The sequence below is a fragment of the Miniopterus schreibersii genome (assembly GCF_964146895.1).
Source record: "Miniopterus schreibersii genome assembly, chromosome: X".
NCBI classification, from domain to species: Eukaryota; Metazoa; Chordata; class Mammalia; order Chiroptera; family Miniopteridae; genus Miniopterus; species Miniopterus schreibersii.
In genome coordinates this window covers 4,095,339-4,120,258 of record NC_138104.1, presented here as the reverse complement: position 1 = coordinate 4,120,258, position 24,920 = coordinate 4,095,339, and the positions used below count along the sequence as shown (strand labels likewise).

Genomic DNA, 24,920 nt, shown 5'->3' with positions numbered 1-24,920 from the left:
AGAGGCTCCTTATACTATTTTCATATTTCTGGATTCTTTTTTCTTTTTGCTCTTCTGGTTGGGTGTTTTTTGTTTCCTCATGTTCCAAATTGCTGATTTTATTCTCAGCATCCTCTACTCTACTGTTGATCCCCTGTAAATTATTCTTCATTTCAGTTTGTGTAGCCTTCATTTCTGATTGGTACTTTATTATGTCATCGATTTTCTCAGTTGTTTTCATAATAATCTTACTAATATGCTTGAGCATCCTTATAAACAAAATTCTGAACTCTATATCTGTTAGCTTGCTTGGATCTATTTCACTTAGTTCCTTTTCTAGAGATTTCTTCTGTTCTTTCCTTTGTGACATGTTTCTTTGCCTCCACATTTTGGCTGCTTCCAGGCATTTGTTTTTATGTATTAGGTAGAGCTGCTATGTCTCCTGGAATTGATAGAGTGGCTTTGTGTAGTAGGTGTCCTGTAGGGCCCAGTGGCTCAGCTTCCCCAGTCACCAGAGCTGGGCCTTCTAGGTGCTCCCCTGTGTGGGCTGTGTGCACTGTCCTATTGTAGTTGAGCCTTGGTTGCTGTTGGTGTCCCTGGGAGGAATTGACCCTCAGGCCAATCAGGTGTGAGGACCAGCTGCAACCATAGCCAAAGAGCTGCTGTGCTGGAGACACCCCCATGGAGCAGGATTTACTTCAGTGGGGCTTTGGTGTTCACCAAGTCCGCCCTTTGAGTGTGTCACTGGTGGATGTGGTAGGGTTATAATCCCGCATGGTCAAGTCTGACCACCAGGTGCACTGTCTCTGGGGCCTCCTGGGAGGTGCAAAGTCAGCCTCTGCCAGTGCCTTGCCCAGGGCCACCCAGCATGAGCTACACAGCAAACCGTAGTTGGCTGCTACCTGTGCTGGGCTTGGAGGTGTCCAGGAGAGGCCCAGCTATGAGCCAATGCAGCTGCCGCTAGTGCCAGGCCTGGGGCCACTTATCAAGACGTATGGGGCATGCTGCTGGTTGTTTGAGAGATTTTAGGAAAGTCCTAAGCATAAGACTGGAGAGGCCACTTGCATAGAAAAGCCACTGGAAATGGCCTGGATGAGCCTGCAGATGGGGAGGGGCGGGGTCTCTGGGAATCACGGGGCGGGGCCAATGGTGTGAGTCAGGTGCTGGCTATTCAGATATGGTGCCTGCCTGCCGGCTGTGTGCGGGGAGGACTTGCCAAAGGAGCTATGGCCTCTGCCAGTGATTCTGCCTGGGAGGAAGCTGCCCCTTCAGCTCTCGCCCCGATTTCAGGCAGGTTAGTTCCTCCCCGAGTGTCCCAGGTACTTTCAAGCTGCTGCCCGGCACTGGGCTCAGAGGGAGCGCCTCCGAGTGAGTCTGTGTGCGGGCCCTTTAAGAGGAGCTGCTGGGGCTCCCGCAGCCTCCGCAACCCTCAGCGACAGTCACCGCTGGTTTTCACAGCCCAGAGTTGTGGGGATTTCTCTTCTCAGCTCTGGAGCCCTGGGCTGGGGGCCTGCTGTGGGGCTGGGACCCCTCACTCCTCCGGGAAACCTCCACCGCCGAGATTCCCTCCCAGGTTTAAACAGCGACACCGGATGTGGGCTCGTGGCTGTGTCTCTGGGATCCAGCCCGGATCCGCCCGCGTCTCCGCCCCTCCTACCAGGTCTTGGTGCTGCTTCAGCTCCCTGATTGTGGGGCTTCTGTTCAGCCAGGCTTCAGGAGGCTCTGAGTGATGGTGGTTCTGTATTTTAGTTGTAATTTTGATGCGGTTGCGGGAGGCAGCGGGTACAGCTGTTACCTATGTTGCCATCTTGTTTCCTTCCCCAGCTTATTGTTATTCAATTCAGTCTCTTAATGAGACTCAGGCTGTAGAAACTTCACAGAGTGGGGTGAGAGGTTTTCAATGGGTGGGGCAGTTGCTTCCCCCACAGGGAAAAGGTACTTGGACTGTAAATGTCTGCCTGAGAAAGATGTCCTCTGCTGTCTGAGGGAATGACTGAGCATAGACATCCAGATAGTGGCCCTCTGAGCTTCATCCTCCAAGCCAGCCTCCCTGAACTCTCCCTGCAAAGCTCCAGTCCATTCTGACTTCTCTGGGTTGGAGCCCAAGGTGAGTGGCTGCACATGAAACTTTGTGGGTTGGCTCTTGAAGAGGGGCGTGCATTTCCAGCCGTCTCTCCCTGGCAGACAGAAACCCGGCTGCTTTTCACAGCCAGATGTTATGTGGGCCCCTGTCTGAGGTCTGGTGCTCTGGGCTGGGGACCCCATCCTGGGGTTTAGGCCCCGGAGTCCTCAGTGTGGGGAGTCCCCCACAGCTGGGATATCCCTCCGGACCTTCAGCTGCTGCTTGTGGGGGCCCAGCCAGCCCTCTCATGTCCGCACTTCCTACCCGTCTCTATGGGGTCTCCTCTTTTCCTCCTTGGTTATGAGGGTGGTTATTCAGGATGGTTTAGTTGATTATTCAGCTAGTCTTCAGTTGATTGCTGAGGATGGTTTTTCTCTATTTTAGTTGTCATTCCAGTTTGGTCCTGGGAGAGTGTCAGTGTAGCTTCCACTCAGTCCTCCACCATCTTGGAATCTCATAGATCTTTTAACATTAGCCATTTGAATAGGTATATAGTGATATATCATTGTGGTTCTGATTTGCATTTTCCTTATGACTAATGATGTTGAGTATCTTTCATGTGCTTATCAGCCATTCATATACTTTCTTTTGTCAAGTGTCTGTTCAAACATTTTGTCAATTTTTAATTGGGCTGTCTTCTTGTTTAAAGATAGGATATATTTATGTGGGGTTGGGCAAAATTAGGTTTACAGTTATCCATATGGACAGTAATACAATAATTAATAAATAAAAGTATAACAGTATAGTAATAAAAATGTCTGCAAGTGGAAGTAGATCTATATGTGAAGTTTGGAACAGTCTCAAAAAATATTAATATTAGAAATAAGTGAGGAACAAGGTAATGTGAAGTGTATGCTCCTAGTTGTATGTATGTATTTGTGTGTGTGTGTGTTATGTGTGTATAATCTGAAAGGATACATTAAAAATGTTAACAAATGATTGACTTTGGCAAGGAAGATACAGGGTCTGTTGTTGAGGAGACTTATTTTCTACTGTACACCCTTTTACACTATTTGAATTTTGTAACCATGTGCACATACTGCCTTTTCAAATGAAAAATGCCTTCTTCTGAATATCTTATTACCTAGAATTGAGATCTATGTATATATTGTGTCAGGTGCTTGAATTTGGAAGACAGAAATTAATCAGTTCTCTATTTTTGACCTTAACCATGTTACTAAACTTCCACAGATCTTCTAATTCTGGATTTGAAGGAGGATAGTTTGGGAGTGGAAGGGCAAAAGAAAACATAGAGCTAAGAATAGTGTCCTAGGATGACTTGCAGGTTAAGGATACCTCAAGTAGAATCAAAACACCTAGTAACTCCCGAACAATATGCAACATTCTAAATCATTCATCCTCACCTATTTTTGTTGAAGACACCCAAGAATATTTGGTGTAATTTAGCTTGGTGGCTATCAAACCTAGCCTCATCAGAATCACCTGCAGTGCTTTAATTAAAACATCCTGCTTTTATTGTAGAAATAATATCTGTATACAGTTTTTTTAAAAATGTGAATATAGAAGAAAAAGAAAAATAACATGCTTAATAGTTAGTTTCCAGTCTCCAGAGGTAGCCACTTTTAACTATAGTTTTGAGTTTTCCTGATGATTAATATCATTATTCTAAATAATTTGCTTTTAAAAATAATTTTTATTTTCAATTACAGTTGACATACAGTATATTAGTTTCAATTGTACAACATAGTGAATATTTATATATAAATATGTTTATACTTCTAATTATTCATCAATTTTAGACATATTTATTCTTCATTAACAGGAAGGAATTAGCATACTTATGCCACCTCTTTTAGCTACTTCTGGGTTTCCCAAAATTTTATTAGTTATATTATTATTATAATATTCAGGATTTTTAGTGGTTACCTTTATAATTTTAAATAATATACTTTAATATCTATTTCTGGATCCACTAATTTCAGACAGTACTTATTGACACTCATTTCAGAGATACTTTTCTACACTCTCTCCCCCTTCCCTTTGTTTCTGATGTTTGTCAGCTCTAATATTATGTGTACATTGTTAAGCTTATAAGAAATACAGCCTAGGTTCAAATCACAGCTTCACCACTTGTTATCTATGTAATCTTAGGTAAATTATTGAATGTCTCTGTGCCCTCAGTTTCCTCAACTGTCAAATGCAGATGATAACAGCTGCTGAAAGATATTTCACTTAAATTGAAATAAGTATTTCAAAGGACTTAAAATAGTATTTGGTACATAGCCAGTGCTTTTGAAGTGTTAAACAAAACAAAATTAAATTAAAGTAAAATAAAATTTGTTTTAGAACTCGAATTAAATCCTCAGTATGCTTTATCTATAGCTTGATTTTTTTTTTAAAAAAAAACGGCCCTGGCCGGTGTGGCTCAGTTGGTTGAGTGTTGTTCCATGCACCAGGAGGTTGCCAGTTCAATTCCAAGTCAAGGCACATGCCCAGGTTGGCCGATTGATATTTCTCTCCCCCTCCCCCTCTCCTCTCCCATCCTCTCTCTCTCAAATTAATAAAAATGTATTAAAAATAAAACCAAAATGCAAAAGACACAAAGAAACATTTCACCAAAGAGAATATGTAGATGACAAATAGGCATATGAAAATATGCTCAATATTATTAGTTATTAGGGAAATGCAAATTAAAACCATGATGAGATATCACTATGCATCTACCAAAAGAGCTAAAATGAGTGAGAATAACAAATGCTGATGAAGATATGGTGAAACTGTATCATTCATACATTGCTGGTGGAAATGTAAAATGGTACAGCCACTCTGGAAAAAGAGTTTGGCAGTTTCTTTTAAAAACAAAACACACAAGCACTATACATCCCATTAATTGTACTGCTGGCCACTTATCCCAGAGAAATGAAGATTAAAGTTCACACAAAAACCTGGGATTTTGCTGATCAGTTAGATTTGAGAACACATCTAGCTAATCCTTATAGTAGTATAATTGATATTATTATTGTTAATTACAATAATAGGTACTCTCTTTTGAGGATTTACTAAGTTCTAGGCATTGTTTTAAGAGTGAATGCATGGTCTCATTTAATCTTTACAACAAACCTATGAGGTAGGTTCTATTATTACCCTCATTTTATTTATTTTTTATTAAAATATATCTTTATTGATTTTAGAGAGAGGAAAGGACAGGGAGAGATAGAAACATCAATGATGAGAGAGTCATTGATCGGCTGCCTCTTGCACGCCCCCGACTGGGGATGGAGCCCACAACCTGGGCATGTGTGGGCATGTGCCCTGACAGGGAATCGAACCCTGATCTGGATCCTAGGTCGATGCTCAACCTCTGAGCCACACCCGGCCGGGCTATTACCCCCATTTTAGAGAAACCTCAAGTATCAGGGAAATTACATCACAGCACTTTCCAATTCCAGAGGCAGAATTAGAACCCAGGTTTGTCTGACAATAAAATCTTAGATTTTAATCAACAAACCATGTTAATTTTAGAATGGATAGATTCAAGAGCCCCATGGGAAAGATCTAAAAGTGAAAGGACTTGGTATGGGAGGAGAGGCGAAAGGACTGTATTGTCAACAATTTTACAGCGAAAACTTGGCATCTTTTAATCAGTTAAATCAATTAAGCAAGGTCATTTTTGTGAGATACCAGAAGTCTGAATAACGAACTGTGGGTCAAGTGGGAAGCCTTAGCAATATCTGTTGAATTCTGAATATTTTGGATACTACAGAAACAATTCACAGAGTCTACCAATAAGTACCTTAAAAGTTTTCCCATGTTAGCATCTCTAAAAAGGTTGTATTTGTGGGTTATCTATGAATTTCTCTTCTGCATTTTCTCTGGCTCCCATTTATGTTTTCTTTTTTGTTTGTTTGTTTTGTTTATTATTGTTTAAAATATTACAGATGTCCCTTTTTCTCCCCAATGACCCATTCCACCCCGTGCCCACCCCCCCAGTCCCTCTCCACACCATTGTTCGTGCTGGCTCCCATTTACATGGATCATTGAAGTTAGATATACTAGTTTCTGAGTATTAGAAATGGAATGCCTAATTCAATCGTGGTTAGGAGACATAAGAGTAACCTACAAATGGCTCGATCACTTTGGTAGCCAAGTATTTGAATTACATATTTTCCCATTGTTGAACTAGAGTCTTAATTTTACAGATACCAAATATGACTCAAAACTATTCATATTTAAGAAGCATGCCCTCCCTAGTTGCTCTTAATGTTCTAATGTGGAGTGATCTCCAAAATCTCTCAGGTAAAAAATACATTGTATGCAGTATGCTACTATTTATATAAAAAGGAGGGGGCTTGCATATTTGTGTTTAGTAATAAATACTTTAAAATCCCAGAAAGGACACATACGAAGAAAACAAAAGAAACATGCCCTAGTAATGGGCACAAAAATGTTTAAAATCAAAATTTATGTTGTTAATGAAATTTGCAAAATCACTACACACATACATAACAGAAAAGTAAATTTTGTGCTACATTACACTACTGTACGCTTTCATACTGTTTTGGGTTGTTTTTCTTGTGTAATTTCAAAAACCAAACCAACTCTGCTAATTAAGTTCTCCTTGGCCCCGAGCTAACTTGGATCCTTGACAGTCCCTAGTTAAAGCCTAGTTTGTAGTTTTTGACAGCAAACCAAGACCTTCTTATTTGCTTCAGGAAAACTGGCTGGTTTTAGTCCCTGGCATTATTTTGGGGATACCCTCTTCTTAACAAGTCACCAATCCTCTTGATCATGATTTACAGATTTTTGTACCAGATTTGTCTTGGTCATTTTTGTTTGAGACAGGTAGTAGTACTAGTGATGAAGTTATTGTTAGCTTGGTTTTAATTTATGACAAATTATCTTGGAAACAGGAATAAGATGGTATATTGAGATGATAAAGTAAGGGCAAAAGCAATTAAATTATATTACTTGAACTAATATATGTTTTTTTTTTGGTGTACATCTTAATTCTTCCATTTATTGCTTCTTAATTAGTCTGTAGCTCAGAAGATTAAAAACATCATATACAAGCAAACTTTTATGACGTTTAAAGTGTACTTTTTTCCTGATAATGGTAATCAATGTGAATAGTATTCAGTAATTATTTTTTACAATTTTACTTATTTTGTTGACATGTTTGGAAATAGGGAAAGACCTGAGTCAGAAACCTTCATTACATTTATCTTTAAATTTACCTCATCTCCCTTGTGACATCTTACCAGAAAAAAATTTCCACCTGTCTGATTAGACATTTGTAAGAAATCTTATAGTACTTTGATTTCACAAATATGTTACCTAAACTAATTAGATTTTATTAGTCTTGCCCTTTAAGAAGCCCAAAACTAAGCTCAAAGGGAAATAACAAATTTTGCAAAAAAATTAGAAATATTATTTCTTTCTCTTATGTAGTCTCTTGGTGTCACTTAACTAAAACTGCTCAGTTTCTGACCTTGAGAAGCCTAGAGGTTAAATAGGAGTAGAGGACTGAAGGTCATCCCCTCTATCACCACCCTAAAAGGGGACCAAATATTCATCATAACAGGTAAGTGTTTTTATGATTATGGCAGATGGTGATTGAAGCAAGGGCAATTCAAAAGGGGAGACATATGAAAGCAATAATTTTGAATGTTTGACATTTGTTTTGAAACTACCTTACTACCCTATACCCTTTACCATCTGTCTGCTATCCCTCCCAACACCAACCTCTGTCTTCCCACAGGGCTCCATTGTCTGCAGTTCCTGTTTCTCAGGGGCGGAGCTGTGGGAGGCAGCCATGGGTGCCATAATAGGCACCTGCGGCCAGCACAATGGGCTGTGGGTGCTTGTGGGAGAGACAGATTGATGTATTGTGCATGGGGGAGGAGGGCTGTCACTTGAATCCATGTGAACCCAGGCTTTAGGGGCAAGGGAGATTGACAGCTTTTGTAGGTTGCATTTCTTTTTCAAAGCTTGGCTTTAATAGACAGTAAGTTTGGGGCCCCAGGCTTTCACTACCATAATTCTAACAGGGCAATCACCAGCATTCAGCATTTCTTTTTACCCCCCTTGTTACGCATTAAATGATTTCAGTAAAGGAATGTGCAGCATTAATTAGAATTTGTTAGCAGATACCAAGGGGAAAAGTTTCTTCACAACAACTATAGGAGATGTCACTTGTACAAAGACTTTTTTGTTTTCTTTCCCCATTACATTATCACTGCAATATGTAAGGTAGTGATTCTTTTCATTTAAATTAAGTGGAAAGCTACTAAATCTTGTTTTATTCTCCAAAATGAATAAGGTCCTTAACACTTATCTTTTAACTTCTTTCATTTCCTAAGGTTGGTGTTTACTTTTGCTTTCAGTCCTACCCATTTACTGATCTGTGTGGTTGTGTATCCGGTTTTGTGTACCATTTAGCTCTTACAATCACTGGCAACCCACTACTGGCATATAAGGATTGTTTCAGGTGAAAATAGCTATCAATAATATTGAAAATCATTGACACATTGGGGCCCTTTTTGGTAACGGTACATTGAGAAATGCCAAAAATTAAACTCCTCTAGGTTTGTGTCATAAATTATTTTCTAAATCTATTTTCCCTAGTTGATATATATCTAACCTTTGCCAGGATATAAATTTATGGAAGAATGGTGCAGCAGCCAAGGAAAATTTTTTTTCAAAGAAAACTCATTCCTAAACCATGTCACTATTTTTAAACATCAAAAGTCCCCTACTCAAAACACATACAGCATCATTTCCTTACAGCTAGTTAAAATGATTTTTTTTTTGTTTCTATTATGTTTTATTCCCAACATTTTAGACATAGAGGAACAGTATTACTCCCAGTTAAGTTATCTTGTAAACATTCTTTGCCATCTGTGGAACTGATAAAACATTAAAAATTTTTGGTGTGATTTTTCTAATGTGTCTCCCATATAAAAAAATTTTCTCTATAGTAGAAGTTGGAGGCTAATTAAATTAGAATTTTTTCCCCTTCAATTATTTTATTTAAATGTGTTAAGGGCAACAGTGAAAAATATTGATTAAGTCTACCATTATTTCTCAGAAATAACATATTCCCACATAGTTGTTTGGCTCTGTCTATTATAATAATTTGGTGCAATGGTTTTAAAAGTAGTGGGGTGATAATAATTAGGGTGTGCGACAGAAATTTCAATGTTAGATTCAGCATTTCACCATGCAGGGCATGAAAATTGCAGACCGGGGCTAGTCAGCTCTAAGTACTAATTAACTAATTAATCAGGTGCTGAAACCAGCTGAATGGAGGATAGCAGCCAGACAACTCAAGCCTAAGCAGAAAGTTGTGCTCTTTCAAAGACAGTGCAGTCTTTCTTCTTGGTTTTTAACCCAAATCAAAACTGAGGGGAGAAAATAGGATATGGTGTCCTATTCAGTTATTTCAGGCCAAGTTTTTACATAGAGAAGATAAAATAAAAACATGATTTTCTGATAATAACTGTGAGGTACTATGTGCAGGGCAATTCTCAAGGCTCTGGCAAACCCGATAACTCCTTGGCCATGAACTATTTCAGGGCTGGGATATGTGGGTGTGTGTGGGGGGGTAGGGAGCTCTGCCTTCTTGGAGTTTTCTTCTATAATTTTTTTAACATAGGAGAATGAAAAAGTTATTTTTCCTTTTGGGTTGATCTTAGGTCTTTTGCCTCATCCCTCCTTTATGTAAATGAGAAGAGTCCAATTACACATATGGAAAAAGGGTTTAATGAATCGTGAAAAAAGCCCAGTTTGCAGAGAAAGGGCACAATCCCTTCTTCCTCCTCCTCCTCCTCTTCTTCTTCTTCTCGTCTTTTATATTTAACTTAGAAACATGTATTTCTTTTAGGGAAGATGGTAAAGGTTAATGTTTAGATCATTTTATTTTAGGTACTAATTTTCACACTTGGGAATTATTAAACAAACATTTTGCTAGAAGGTTTAGCTTCTTGTTATCTAAATTGTAAGGGTTTCTGGAGACTTAGCAAATATTCTACAACAAAAATTGTGAAAACATAACTTTTTTCCTAAATTAAAAATCATTTCATGTGACTTCCTCCCATTTTTGAAGTTATTCTTAGCTCAGTGATAATTCTTCTTCTCTTAACACAGTTTGTTATTGAACTCAAGGAAAAATACTTTAGTATCACATGCTGTTTTAGCTTAATTTTGGTATTATTATGATGTTTAGCTAGAATTTTAAGGGTGGTGGAAGGAAATTAGGTAAGTTATTTTTCTTTCCTAAAAATACTGAATTTTACACTAGAGCAGAAAATTCTGTGTTTGGGATTTCATTTTCCTATTTTCTTTCCCCTTTTTCTTCATTTTGGAGTTTTCAATAGTTGAAAGTAGACAACACAGAAAACTCCTAACCCATTCTTTTAATGACAAAAAACCTTGCAAAAATATTGTAGGAAAAAAATCAATACCATTTCTGAGCGCGACTCTTAGAAATTGATAAGTGTGCAACTTGCCTGGAAGAGGTGCTTTGCTGAGACAGCAGGAAAGTTCTATATCACGACTGGAAGTGCTTTTCAGAGATCTAATCCAACAACCTCACTGGGCATTTGGGGAAACTGAGATCCAAGGAGCAGGCGGGAGGGGGGGTGCGTTGGGGGACTGGAGGGAGGGGTTGCTTGAGGTGATTTTTTCTTTTTGCTCTAGAAACTGCTGCTTCGATGCACAGAAAACACTTTTCCTGGATGCCTGCTGTGTGGAGGGCATTGCCGGGACTCCGACGCCTGCCTATCCGGGCCGCGCTCCTTCCACTGTCCTCCCCACCCACCCCTGACTTCCCCAATCGGCGCGCTGGCTGTGATCGAAACCGCGAAGTTGCCCCATAATCCTCTCTGGCAAAATAGGATGTAAAATTTGATCAGCTCATTGGATGAAGCCAACAAATCTCAAAAATGTGTGAAAAGGGGGCCAAGCGGTAGGCAGGCGCCGCGTGGAGGCCAGTGCTCCAGCCGGGCCCCCTCAGAGTTCCCAGTGCAGCAGCTGGGGCCGAGCTGCGAGCTGCGAGCTGCGGGCGGGGAGGGGGTGGCGGGAGCCACCGAGGTTGTGGCGGTAGCAACAGCAGAGGCTTCGGCGAGGCCACGGCCCATTGGGGGGGGACCCTAGGAGCCGAGCGCGGGCCCCGTGGAGGGGGACCCGGGGGGCGGCCGCAGAGTTCAGTTCGCAGGGGGCGGGGCGGGGCGGCACCCGAAGCGCCGGCTGTGCACGCACAACAGTTGGTCTCGGGCTCTTCCGCCTGCTCCTGCCCCTGCTCCCGCGTCCGTCCCGCGCTGGCAGGGGGCGTCCTCTGAAGGGGCGGGGCCGCTCCCAGCAGGAGGCGGGGCCCTGGGAGCGGGCGGAGCGGGCTGAGCAGGCGGAGCGGGCAGAGAAGTGAAGGTGCTAGAGCAGAAGTAGGCGGCGGAGGCGGCGGGCGGCGAAGGAGGAGATGGAGGAGCGGCTGAAGGCGGACGAAGCCGAGGTAGAGGGGCAGTGGTTCCCGAACTGGGAGCGCCAGTGCCTGGGCGCGGCCGGGGAGGAGGAGCGGCTGTCTCCTGAGCAGCCGGGCGAGGAGGCTCACGAGGACGAGGGTCAGGACGAGGATGAGGGCGAGGATGAGGAGGAGGTGGCGGGGCCCAGGAGCGAGCAGCAGAAGCTGTGGCACCTCTTCCAGATCTCCGCCACGTCCGTGGCCCAGCTGTACAAGGGTTCAGGGTGCCCGCAGTCAGAACTGTCCATGTGGGACCCCTTCCAGAGCGCGGCCATGGCTCTGACCAGCCTCTACAAAGAGAGCGGCAGTGCCCACCAGCGAAGTTTCGACCTGGGCGTTAAGGTTGGCAACCAGCGGCGCATCAAGGATGTGCTGGATTGGGCGAAGAAGGGCCGAAGCACTATTCTCCGCGAAGACCTCATCAGCTTCCTGTGTGGCAAGGTGCCCCCCAAGCCCCCTGATCCTCCGCCACCCCAAACAGCCAGGTCGGCCACTGAAGCCAGCTCGTCAGTGGACGTTGACTTGCAGCCCTTCCACGACGCCATCGCCCTGCACGGCCTCAGTGGCGCCATGGCGAGCATCAGCGTGCAGTCGGGCCCACCCAGCACCCCGCCTCAGGCCAGTGGCATCTCGAGCACTGTCACCAGTGATGGTCTCCAAAAAAGTAGCGTCTTCGAGGACGACGTGAACTCCAGCGTCTCGGAAGATCTGGTCCCCTACCTCGCCAGTGGGGGGACCCGCAAACGCCCCTCGGGCCAGTGTAGTGATGGCAGCTCAAGTTCCCCAACCCACAAGCGCAACCGACTGGTCTAACTGCCGTTAGGTCACCGGCCGCCATATTGCCTGAAAGCTAACTTGACTTTCAATGCACTTATTGAAAGGATTTTCTCTAAGTTAAAAAAAAAAAAAAAAAAAAAAAAGGTTTCTATCAACTTTGTTCTAAAGAAACTTTAACAGTATTCCAGAAGAGGTCTCATATGACTCTTTCACAAAAAATATAATGCTTTCAGAGAACAACTAGTTAGCAAGATTGTACAAAGCAGCAGTGTCCAATCAGGGTTAGAGCCTGCTTTATCTTGTTCTCTGTTATGTTCCTTAGCACCTAGGGCCTTGTTGGTGCTCAATAAATGTTTGTTGAATGAATAAATGTGACCTTATTTAAAAGCCTTAAAGGAGAAGGACTAACAGGTGTTTACTTGGTTACAGGATACTTTTATCCTTTATTGTTATTTAGTTGTTTGCCTTAAGCATTTTGGCCAGTTCAATTGCATTTTATCAAAATGTAAAACTGTACGTCTTCATGAAATCGGGAGTCTTCCATTTTTGCTCCACTGTACCATACACCTAATTTCTAGAAAGAAATTGGGCAAGTAACACCAATTAGACTGTGAGGTGTGTTTTTAGGTACCCTCAAAAATTTAGGACAAAATTTTAAAAAAGAGTTATTACACTGGTGGTTATGTGATGGTGTAAAGCAGTACTATGATGATTGGGAAGGTAATACTTGATAGTGAGCCAATTCAATCCTTTTTTTTAGAAAAATAAGCCAATCCTGGGGTCAATGATGGTGGCATTCTAGGTGGCCCTGGGGTGCTTGCTCCTTTTTCTTAGAATGAACTGGGGTTTACTTGAGGATATAGTGTGATAAAACTAAAAAAGCATGAGCTTTTATTAAAAGGACCAACAAATTCACTGCATAATTTTGGATAAATCACTTAATATCTATTTTTTTGGTTTTTTTTTTAGAGAGGGAGGAGGGGAGAGAGGGAGAGCAACATTGATGTGAGAGTTAAACATGGATCGGCTGCCTCCTGCATGCCTCCTACCAGAGATTGAGCTCCTAATCTGGGCATGTGCCCTGACTGGATTCCCTGCAACCCTTCTGTGCACAGGACGATGCCCAACCAACAGAGCCACACCATCAGGACCACTTAATATCTATAATATCTATTGACCTCAGTTTTCTCTCTGTAAAATGGAACTCTGGGTCTCCTAATATCATTATGAAGATAAGATGAAGTTCATATTTCAAGTATCTAGCACAATGTTTGGCAACTAAAGGTACTCAATAAATGTTCTCCCTTCCCTAGAAATAAAAATCAGTAGAACATTAAAATCCATTAGATTTTAGAAAAAAGAGGAAAATAAACTTAAAAAGCAGAATGTAGAATCTCTGTGTTTGAACAAGAAACTACTGTTATATAGTTGAAACTTGTCTAAATAACCCAGCTGTTGTATTAATTGTAAGCGTATTTAGCTCATAGGAACACAGGATCATCACTCTAGATATTAGGGTAGCCTCGGAGTTCCCGAAACTGCTCGAGGATGCATCTTGCAACCTGAGTAATGAAAGGTCTAACTCTTCTTGTATGAAAGAATATGGGAGAGGGGTAAAAATGGAAAGGATTTGTAAGTGAAAGTCCTAGGGACACATAAAAGTCTAAATTGGTTCTGAATAGGGGTAAGGTGGAGTGGATGTGATGAAAGAGGTAGAGAGGGTGGGGTGGAGATGGAGGAGGTGGGAGTGAGGTTATGGAAGAGGTAGGGGTAGTTAAAACACCCAAATTTCCCTTTACTCTCCCCAAACTAGCACATAACATAGATAGATGAGTAATACCTTGCCTTTAGGTTCGTATCACAGAGTTGTTTCAGTTTCATTAATGTCACTGTGGAGTACATTTATAATTGACCAATGTGTTACGATAATACAGCAAAAAAAAAAAAAAAAAAAAAAAAGGTGAATTCCCTGGTGGAATAAAAACTTGCAATTGAGGCATTCCACAAATAGCTACTTTTTGTGTGTGTGCTAGGCACTGAGAAGGGATGTAAAAAAACAATAGAAGCAAAACTTATCCTCAAAGAGCACATCCTGGCTCGGAAGAAAAATTAATATAGTCAAGAAAGCACTTTTGATTGTATGAAAAGTGCTATGCAGAAGAATTCAGATGATAGAAACCCTCTTGAAGGAGGTGGCATTTTAACTGTGCCTAGAAAAATTAGTAGGAAGGTAGAGCACATGGCATATCAGCAGAGAAAAGATATCTAACAAAGTTTGAGAAGGATGGAATTGGTAACGTGAGTTCAGAGGATCACAGGAGCTGGGCAGGGGAGATAGGAAAGGCAGGGGAGAAAGTATAGAGGGTTCAAATGCCTGGCCCATTATTTTAGATTCTGTCCTGAGACTGGGGTGACACCACCCAATCTGTGCTTTAGGAAGACTGGTCTGGTAGGATCCCTTGTTGTCCAGCAGTGAGACACTGGAGCAGAGATAGCATGGGCTATCCCTGCAGGATGCCCTTTTCTGGGGACGTTGGTATTTGATTAGCCAGCGTTGTGGAGATGTTGACCTCAACAGAGCTTTCTCTGGAAAGCCTTTGCTCACTCACACCGTCCCACACCTCAAAACAGACCAGGTAGGAAGCACCGCCAGTTGTGTGTTTTGTACTGCCTTTTTTTTTTTTTTTTTTTTAATCAAAATATTACAGATGTCCCCTTTTTTCCCCACTGACTCCTTCCACCCCATGCCCACTCCTGGCCACAGACCTCCACCACACTACTGTCTGTGTCCATGGATTATGCATATAAATTCTTTGGTTAATCTCCCTCCCCACACACCTCCTCTCTGAGATTCGTCAGTCTGTTCCATGCTTCTATGTCCCTGGATCTATTCTGTTCATCAGTTTATTAAGTTCTATAGATTCCACATATAAGTGAGATCATGTGATGTTTGTCTTTCTCTGCCTGGCTTATTTTACTTAGCATAATATTCTCCAGGTCCCTCCATACTGTCCCAAAGGGTACGAGATCCTTTTTTACAGCTGCATAGTATTCCATGTTGTGTATGTCTCACAGCTTTTTTATCCACTCATCTACTGATGGGCACTTGGGCTGTTTCCAGATCTTAGCTATTGTAAATTGCGCTGCTATGAACATAGGGGTGCATATATTCTTTCTGATGAGTGTTTCAGGATTCCTAGGATATATTCCTAGAAGTGGAATCACTGGGTCAAAAGGCAGCTCCATTTTTAATTATCTGAGGAACCTCCATACTGTTTTCCATAGTGGCTGCACCAGTCTGCATTCCCACCAGCAGTGTACTAGGGTTCCCCTTTCTTCACATCCTCACCAGCACATGTCATTTGTTGATTTGTTGTTGGAGCCATTCTGACAGGTGTGAAGTGATACCTCATTGTGGTTTTAATTTGCATCTCTCTCATGATTAGCAACGTTGAGCATTTTTTCATATGTCTCTTGGCCATCTGTATGTCCTCTTTGGAGAAGTGTCTATTCAGGTCCTTTGCCCATTTTTTAATTGGATTGTTTGTATTCCTCCTGTTGAGTTGTATGAGTTCTTTGTACACTTTGGAAATTAGCCCCTTATCAGATGCATCCTTGGCAAATACGTTCTCCCAGACCATGGGGTTTCTTGCACTGCTTCTTGAAGGCTGAGAAAGCCTCCAATCCAGCTGCAGAATCTCTTACAGGGCTAGTTATTTATTTATTTTTTCACATTCAATACTATTTTGTATTAGTTTCAGTTGTACAGCATAGTGATTAGACAAACTCTTTACAGAGTGCTTTCCCTGATATTCCTAGTACCCATCTGGCATCATACATAGTTATTACACTATTATTGACTATATTCCCTATGCTGTACTTTACATCCCCATGAATATTTTGTAGCTACCCATCTGCATGTCTCAATTCCTTCACCTTTTTCACCCAATCCTCCAATCCCAGTCCCCTCTGACAACCATCAGTCTGCTTTCTGTATCTTTGAGTCTGTTTCTGTTTTGTTTGTTCATTTATATTGGTCTTTAGATTTCACATATAAGTGAAATCATATGCTATTTTTCTTTCTCTGACTGATATATTTTGTACCTCCCCTTTTATATCTACTCATCTATTGATGGGCACTTGGGTTGTTTCCATAGTTTGGATATTGTAAATAATGCTGCAATGAACATAGGGGTGCATATGTTTTTTCCAATTAGTGTTTTAGGTTTCTTCAGATATATACCCAGAAGTAGAAATGCTGGGTAATATGATAGTTCCATTTTTCATTTTTTTACCCTCACCCAAGGATATGTTTATTGATTTGAGAGAGAGAGGAATGAAGAGAGAGGTGAAGGGAGGGAGGGGAGAGAGAGAGAGAGAGAGAGAGAGAGAGAGAGAGAGAGAGAGAGAGAGAGAGAGGAGAGAGAAACACTGATGTGAGAGAGAAACATCGATTGGTTGCCTCCCACATGTGCCCCAACTGTAGATCGAATCTGAAACCTAGGTATGTGCCCTGACAGGGAATCAAACCCGCAACCTTTTTGGTATATGGGACGACACTTCAACCAACTGAACCACCTGGCTAGGGATCCATTTTTAATTTTTTGAGGAAACTCCATACTGTTTTCCACAGTGGCTATACCAGTCTGTGTTCCCATCAACAGTGCATGAGGGTTCCCATCTCCACATTCTCACCAACACTTGCTGTTTGCTGATTTATTGATGACAGACATTTGGACAAGTGTGAGGTGATAACTTATTGTTTTTCCTTTTTATTGAATTTATTAGGGTGTCACTGGTTAACAAAATTATACAGCTTTCAGGTGCACTCATTGTCATTTTAATTTACATTTCTCTGATGATTAGTGACGTTGAGTGTCATTTCATATGTCTATTGGTCATCCATTATGTCCTCTTTGGGGAAGTGTCTACTCAGGCCTACTGCCCATTTTTTAATTGTTTTTTGTTGTTGTTGTTGTTGAGCTGTATGAGTTCTTTATAAATTGTGGATATTAACTCCTTATCAGATGTATCATTGGTGAATATGTTCTCCCATTCAGTGGGTCATCTTTTCATTTTGTTGATGGTTTCCTTTGCCGTGCAAAAATTTTTAGCTTGATGTAGTCCCACTTGTTTATTTTTTCTTTTGTTTCCCTTGCCTGAGGAGATATATTATTAAGAAGAAATGTTTTCTTCTATGTGTTTTGTGGTTTTGAGTTTTACATTTAAATCTTTAATAATTTTGAGTTTATTCTTGTATATGTTGTAAGAAGATGGTCTAGTTTCATTTTTTGGCATGTGCCTGTCCAATTTTTCCAACACCATTTATTGAATAGAATGTCATTAGCTCATTGTATGTTCTTGCCTCTTTTGTCAAATGTTAATGGATCATATATGCATGGGCTTATTCCTGACCTCTCTATTCTGTTCCTTTCATCAATATGTCTGTTTTTATGACAATACTATGCATGTTTAATTACTATGGGTTTGTAGTATTGCTTAATATCAGGTAGCGAGATTCCTCCAACTTTCTTCTTTTTACTTAAGATTGCTGCAGCTAACTGGGGTCTTTTGTGGTTCCATATAAATTTTGTATTATTTTTTTCTACTTCTGTGAAATATGCCATTGGTATTTTGCAAGGAATTGCATTGGGTTGTATGGACATTTAAACAATGTTAATTCTTCCTTTCCATGAGCACAGTCTATGCTTCCATTTCTTTGTATCTTTTTCAATTTCTTTCTTCAGGATCTTATAATTTTTTGAGTACAGCTCTTTTACCTCCTTGGTTAAACTTACTCCTCAGTATTTATTTATTTATTTTTGGATGCAATTGTAAATGGGATTGCCTTCTTAGTTTTCCTTTCTGATAATTCATTATTCAGGTATAAAAATACAAACAATTTTTTAATATTAATTTTGTATCCTGTTACTTTACAGAATTCATTTATCAGTCCTAGTAGTTTTTCAGTGGACAATTTAGGGTTCTGTATGTACAGGATCATGTCATATGCAAATAATGACAGTTTCACTGCTTCCTTTCCAATTTGGATTCCTATTATTTCTTCTTGTCTGATTGTTGTGGCTAGGACTGCCAGAACTATGTTGAAAAAGAGTGGTGAAAGTGGACATCCATATCTTTTTCTTGATCTTACAGGCAACACTGTTATTTTTTCCCCATTGAGTATGATGTTAGCTGTGAATTTGTCATATATGGCCTGTATTATGTTGAGTATGTTCCCTATATTCCCCCTTTGCTGAGAGTTTTTATCATAAATGGGTGCTGGATTTTGTCAAATGCTTTCTATATACCTATTGATATGATCATATGATTTTTGTCCTTTACTTTGTTTATGTGATGTATTACGTTAATTGATTTGCAGATATTGTACTGACCTTACATCCCAAGAATAGATCCCACTTGGTCATGGTGTATGATCTTTTTAATGGATTGCTGATTTGGTTTGCTAATATTTTGTGGAGGATTTTTGCATCTATGTTCATCAGTGATATTGGCCTATAGTTTTCTTTCTTTCTAGTGTCTTTTTTTATTGTTGTTGTTAATCCTCACTTGAAGATATTTTTTCCATTGCTTTTCTGAGAGAGTTTAAGGGAGGGAGGGGGAGAGAGAAAGAGACAGAGAGAGAAACATGGATGTGAGAGAGACACATCGACTGGTTGTCTCCCACATGGGCCCCAACTGAGGCCCAGGATCGAGCCTGAAACCGAGGTACGTTCCCTTGATCAGAATTGAACCCAAGACTCTTCAGTCCATAGATGGCACTCTAACCACTGAGCCAAACCAGCTAGGTTGGGCCAGCCCTTTTTATGTCTCTGCCCTTCCTACCATTCTTGATGTGGCATCTTCTGTAAATCCTTGGTTATAAGACTTGTGTTCAGCTAGTCTTCAGTGATTATTCAGGTTGATTGATCTGTATTTTAGTTGTAATTCCAGTTTGCTTCTGGGAGGAGGTGAGTGTAACTTCCACCTAATCTGCTACCATCTTGGATTCCTTAAGACATTTAATAGAAATCTACTTCAACTTTTCTCAATTATTTTGTTGTCTTTTTTTTTCTTCTGTCATCCTACTCACCCCCTTTTTTTGCTGCTCTAGCCTTTTAGTTGCATATAATACTTTGTGTGTCTATGATTCCTAATATGCTGCTGAAAAAACACATATATACCATATTTATTATATAGTATGTCTCACATTTACTCTCCTACCCCTAACAGAAACCCTGGCTGCAGGTTTCTCATACCTTACTTCTTGAAATCCCAGCCATTCTTGACATTAATACCTGACTTTGTGTTTAAGTGTGAATATACTATATTGGAAGCTTATGGGAAAGTTTGGGGAAATGTTAGATCATTAAGAAAATCATGTGCCAAACCATGTGGGAGCCTCTTAAATACAACTTTGGTGGTCATGACCCTGGCCAGAGGGGGAAGACTGTGTGTTACCCCATCCCTGAGTCCCAGTTTCATGGATAATACCTCTGAATGGAATTGTCTGAGGGAGATTGTTTCTTGTGAAAAGTTCACATGATGGAGTTTGAGGAGCTTATTTCACTTGAAGCCCAGCAGGACAGAATGGTTTGGAATGCAGCATTCAGTGTGTTCTCTTCGGCTGAAAGCTGTCACAGGGGACAAGTACTTAGCAAACACCATGAACAAGGATTTGAACTAGAAAATTATCAGGATCTTGACAACATTGTAATAATGGCTTGTCTCTTCAAAAACTGCTTAATGGTGCATAGGAGGTGATAAAGAAAACTCGGAAGATACATAAATGGATGTGGGTCTCATTCAAAATAACCCAGTGTAAGAGTGTTCTAATATGGGTAAAGTTTGAACAGAGGTTGCTGGGTCACTGTGACCATCTCCACTTTACTATATCTGATTGGATTTTTATCTCTTTTAAGGCAATAGCCACAGACTAAGTGTGCATACAGGATGTCCACACAAACTGTTGAAAATAGATAGATCCGTCAACTGCTTAGTCTGTTTTCATAATGCCAAATGGCTGTGTTTCATGTTTTTCTTTTTATATTTCACTGAATTAACTGAATAGACCTGTTGATATCATTTTTGGCTTTTCATGTTTTAAGTGGAATTATGTGCAATTGTATAGGGCTATTCTTTCAAAAGTTTACATTCCTTTTGCTTAAAATTGCTTCTACTTATTTCTCTTTTTTATTGAAGTATAATTGATGAATACAATTGTAAGATATTTAAAGTGTAAAATGATTTTATGTATTATATACATTGTGAAAGGATTCCCCCCTCATCTAGTTAATTAGTGAGATCTTCCTATTCTTTAAAGTCTTTTTTTTAATACTCCAATGTCAGATGATATATGTGCCTTATACATAGAACCCACATCTTCATGAATGATAAAATTTAACTACTATAGGTGTGTGCAATAGTCAGAGGCTCTGTTATGATACTGTCCTCCTGCTTTAGGTGAAACATGGATATAATAAGGTGTTTATTACAATGAAGTTCAAGTGCATACCTAATTTTGCCCCGTAGATACTAGAGCTTTAGCAAAGATCCAGTAGTTGCTATAAAAAGGGCCAAGACAGCATGGTATCCATCCTCAATACATGTTAATAGACTCAGTGGAGAGCTTTAGTGTGTGTATGGACATACCCTGGTTCTTTGACTTCAGTTTGAAAAGAGATCAAATCCAATTAGACAACCTCTTCCAAATTCAATTCAATTCAGCAAACATTGGTAGGATGGAAGGCACTGTGCTACCTAATGCGAAGCATTTGGAGTTTATTTTTGTTTCTTATGGCATCATGTCAACACAAGTTGGTCAAAGTTGAGGTTTTATTGTTCAGGAACTTCAAGAATGACCCCCCCCTTTTTTTTTACTTACTTGTAACTTGAAATTTTTATAATTCTCTTCTCTGCTTGGAAGTCCTTTATCCAGAACTTCTCTTTGTAGCTTAGATAGTGACTCAGATATTTTAAAGATGAAGATGTGGTCTTTTAACAGTGTCATAGCCCTTTTGTTTCAGGGGTCCTGTTTGACTCAAGAAGAGATAGTGGATATGCTAGTTATTAGCATTTAGGTAGTTTTAATGATAGATTCTTTTCTGTATTTAAAACAAGGGGAAATTCCAATTTTAATACTGTCCGTTGAAAATATAATATAAGCCCCATATGTAATTCTAAATTTTCTAGAAGCCACATTAGGAAAAGAAAAAGGTGAATTAATTTTAGTAATATATTTTAATTAACCCAATATATCCAAAATATTTTCATTTTAATATGCAATCAATATAAAAATTACTAATGTGGTATTTTTTATATTATTATTATTTTTAATTTATCTTTATTGTTGAAAGTATGTCTCCCCCTTTTTTCTCCCCATTGATCCCCTCCATCCCACATCTGCCCCCCCAAGCCTTCACCACACTATTGTCTGTGTCCATGGGTTATGCATAGATGCATTTAAGTTCTTTGGTTAATCTCTCCCCACCCACTCCCCCACCCCTGCCTTCCCACTGAGATTCATCAGTCTGTTCCATGCTTCTGTCTCTGGATCTGTTTTGTTCCTCAGTCTATTTTGTTTCTTAGATTCCACATATGAGTGAGATTATGTAAAACTGAATCAGGAAGAATCAGAAAATGTGAATAGGTTAATAACAACTGATGAAATCTAAAATCGAAGCAGTAATAAAAAAAACTCCCAGCAAACAAAAGCCCTGGTTCGGACAGCTTCACAGGAGCTTTCTAATTCTTTAAGTTGTAGGGTTACATAGTTTACTAAAAATTTTTCTTCCTTTTTGAGGTAGGCCTGTAGTGCTATGAACTTCCCTCTTAGGACTGCTTTTGCTATGTCCCATAGATTTTGGGTTGTTGTGTGTTCATTTTCACTTGTTTCCAGGAAGTTTTTGATTTCTTTTTTGATCTTATTTGTACCCATTCATTGTTTAATAACATGTTATTCAACCTGCATGTGTTTGAATGTTTTTGAGTGTTTTTACTGTAGTTGATTTCTAATTTCATGCCTTTGTGATCTGAGATGCTTGATATGATTTCAATCTTCTTGAACCTGTAGAGCCTTGTTTTGTGTCCTAACATGTGGTCTATCTTTCAGAATGACCCATGTGCACTTGAGAGGAATGTATATTCTACAGCTTTGGGGTGAAATGTTTTGTAAATGTCAATTAAATCCATCTGATCTAGTGTGCCATTTAGAGTCACTGCTTCTGTGTTGACTTTTTGTCTGGAAGATCTATCCAGTGAAGTCAGTGGGGTGTTCAAGTCCACGACTATGACTGTATTGCTGTTCATCTCTCCCTTAAAGTCCTGAAGGTAATTATTGATAGGTCCTTATTTATTGCCATTTTAATTCTTTATGCCTATGTTTCTCTCTCTATTTCTTTTTATTATTACAGCAGTCCCTTTAACATTTCTTGCAATTCTTCTATTTCTACTTCTAATTACAGTAGTCCCTTTAACATTTCCTGCAATGCTGGTTTGGTGGATTTTTAAAATCTTGTACTAAGCTTTTTAAATCTATGGTACATTTGATATTTCCATTATATCTCAATTCGGTCTTGGCACATTTCATGTGCTCAGTAGGCACATGTGGCTAGTGGCTCCTGTATTGGACAGCATTGTCTTAGATGGACCTCGCTTCCAATTGGGATGGAAGCTTATGATAACTCAACTACACTTATTTCTTTTAAAGGATTTAACAACACTGCTATACTCAGGTCATCCAAAATGGGAATCCCTGTTGTAATATCTGAGATCATCGACCACTTTACTTCAAGAACAGTGATTATGACTCTCTCTGTGCCTAGTGCAGCCATGGTTCGTGATCCCAAGAAGCATCTGAAGCATGTTGTAGCACAAAAACATTGGATGCGGGATAAACTGACCAGTGTGTTTGCTCCTTGTCCTACTACTGGTCCCCACAAGCTAAGAGAATGTTTCCCATTCATCATTTCCCTAAGGAACAGGCTTAAGTATGCCCTAACAGGAGATTAAGAAGATCTACATGTAGCAGTTTATTAAGATAGATGGCAAGGTCCAAACTGATATAACCTACACTGCTGGTTTTATGGCTGTCATTAGTATTGACAAGAACTTATATGCATAACCTATGGACATAGACAATAGTGTGGTGAAGGCCTGGGTGGGGAGGGAGCGGGGTGGAGGGGGTCAATGGGGAAAAAAAAGGCAACATCTGAAATACTTTCAACAATTAAGACAAAAATTTAAAAAAAATTGGAGATAATTTTGTCTGATCTATGACAGCAAGAGTCACTTTACTGTTCATCAGATTACATCTGAGGAGGCCAAGTACAAGTTGTGCAAAGTGAGACAGATCTTTGTGGGTGCAAAATGAATCCTTCATCTGGTGACTCATGATGCTCAAATCATTCACTACTCTGATCCCCTCATCAAGGTGAATGACATCATTAAAATTGATTTGGAGTCTGGAAAAATTATTTATTTCATAAAATTTGACACTGGTGACCTGTGTATGGTGACTGGAGGTGCTAACCTGAGAATTAGTGTGATCACCAACAGAGAGACACCCTGGTGGTTTTTTTTTTGATGTGGTTCATGTGAAAGATGCCAATGGAACAGCTTTGCCATCTGGTTCTCCAACATTTTCGTTATTGGTAAAGTCAACAAACCATGGATTCACTTTCCCTGTGGAATGGGTATCTGCCTCAGCATTGCTGAAGAAAAAGACAAGAGACTGGCAGCCACACAGAGCAGTGGGTGAAGTGATCTCTAGGTGAAATGATTGGAAGAATCTTTGTACTTAAAGATAATACAACAAGAAAAAATAACAACAGTGATTGTGATTCTAATGCTATGTACTGATTTTTCCAAAAGTATGCCTACAGTAAGCTGTTACTCCATGGACTTGTTCCCTAAATTACAGTATTCAATAAGGAGGGGAACATAACATCTTAAAGCTTGAAGTGATAGGGCACAGAAAAGAGAAAATATTTCCCTTAACCGTAAAAGTACGATTCTCTTTCCCTTTAATGGTCAGCAGTTCTTGTTGAGCAACTGTTATGTGTAAGGCAACATACTAGATGCTGTGAAGGATATGTAATGATGACCAAGACATGATTCCTGACCTCAGGGGATTAGATTATATTCTGCGAGTGAGGCAGTACAGAAGCATATATGCACACATAAATGTGCATATACTCACACACAAATACATACACATACAAACTCTAAAATAAACTAAATTAGGGTGAGTGCCATATAGAGGCATACCACTTGTATTTGGGGCACAGACTAGGAGCAGATTAATTCCAGTTGAAGGGATTCAAGGGGTGGTTATGGAAAAGGTAACTGAAATGGGCCTTAAAGGATCAGCATTTTCAAGTCAGTCTAATGAATTACTCCCAACATATTGTATTGGCTCAAACTTGAAGTAGATCCTAAAGGAGTTGAAGTTCACTGCTCACCTGGGATTTTCTGCACACATTTTCCCCACTCAGTCAATCTGGAGTGAAACTATTTTTTGTTCCCACATTGTGTCAGTGTCAGAGACTCTACAGAGGCTAAGTCAGC

General features: G+C 40.1%; 1 protein-coding gene and 1 pseudogene across 2 annotated transcripts; both read left to right on the top strand.

Annotated features, from left to right (window-relative positions):
• Window positions 1–11,534: 11,534 nt before the first annotated feature.
• Window positions 11,535–12,389, top strand: HAPSTR2 (HUWE1 associated protein modifying stress responses 2; the record flags this gene model as incomplete). Its single annotated transcript, XM_081125805.1, has 1 exon — window positions 11,535–12,389. One exon carries the CDS (start codon window positions 11,535–11,537, stop codon window positions 12,387–12,389), a length of 855 nt encoding a protein of 284 aa, XP_080981931.1.
• A 10,794-nt stretch (window positions 12,390–23,183) lies between these two features.
• On the top strand, window positions 23,184–24,111 carry LOC308551282 (small ribosomal subunit protein eS4-like; annotated as a pseudogene). The gene is made up of 2 exons: window positions 23,184–23,449; window positions 23,586–24,111. The product of its transcript is annotated as a small ribosomal subunit protein eS4-like (transcript).
• The last annotated feature ends 809 nt before the right edge of the window (window positions 24,112–24,920 follow it).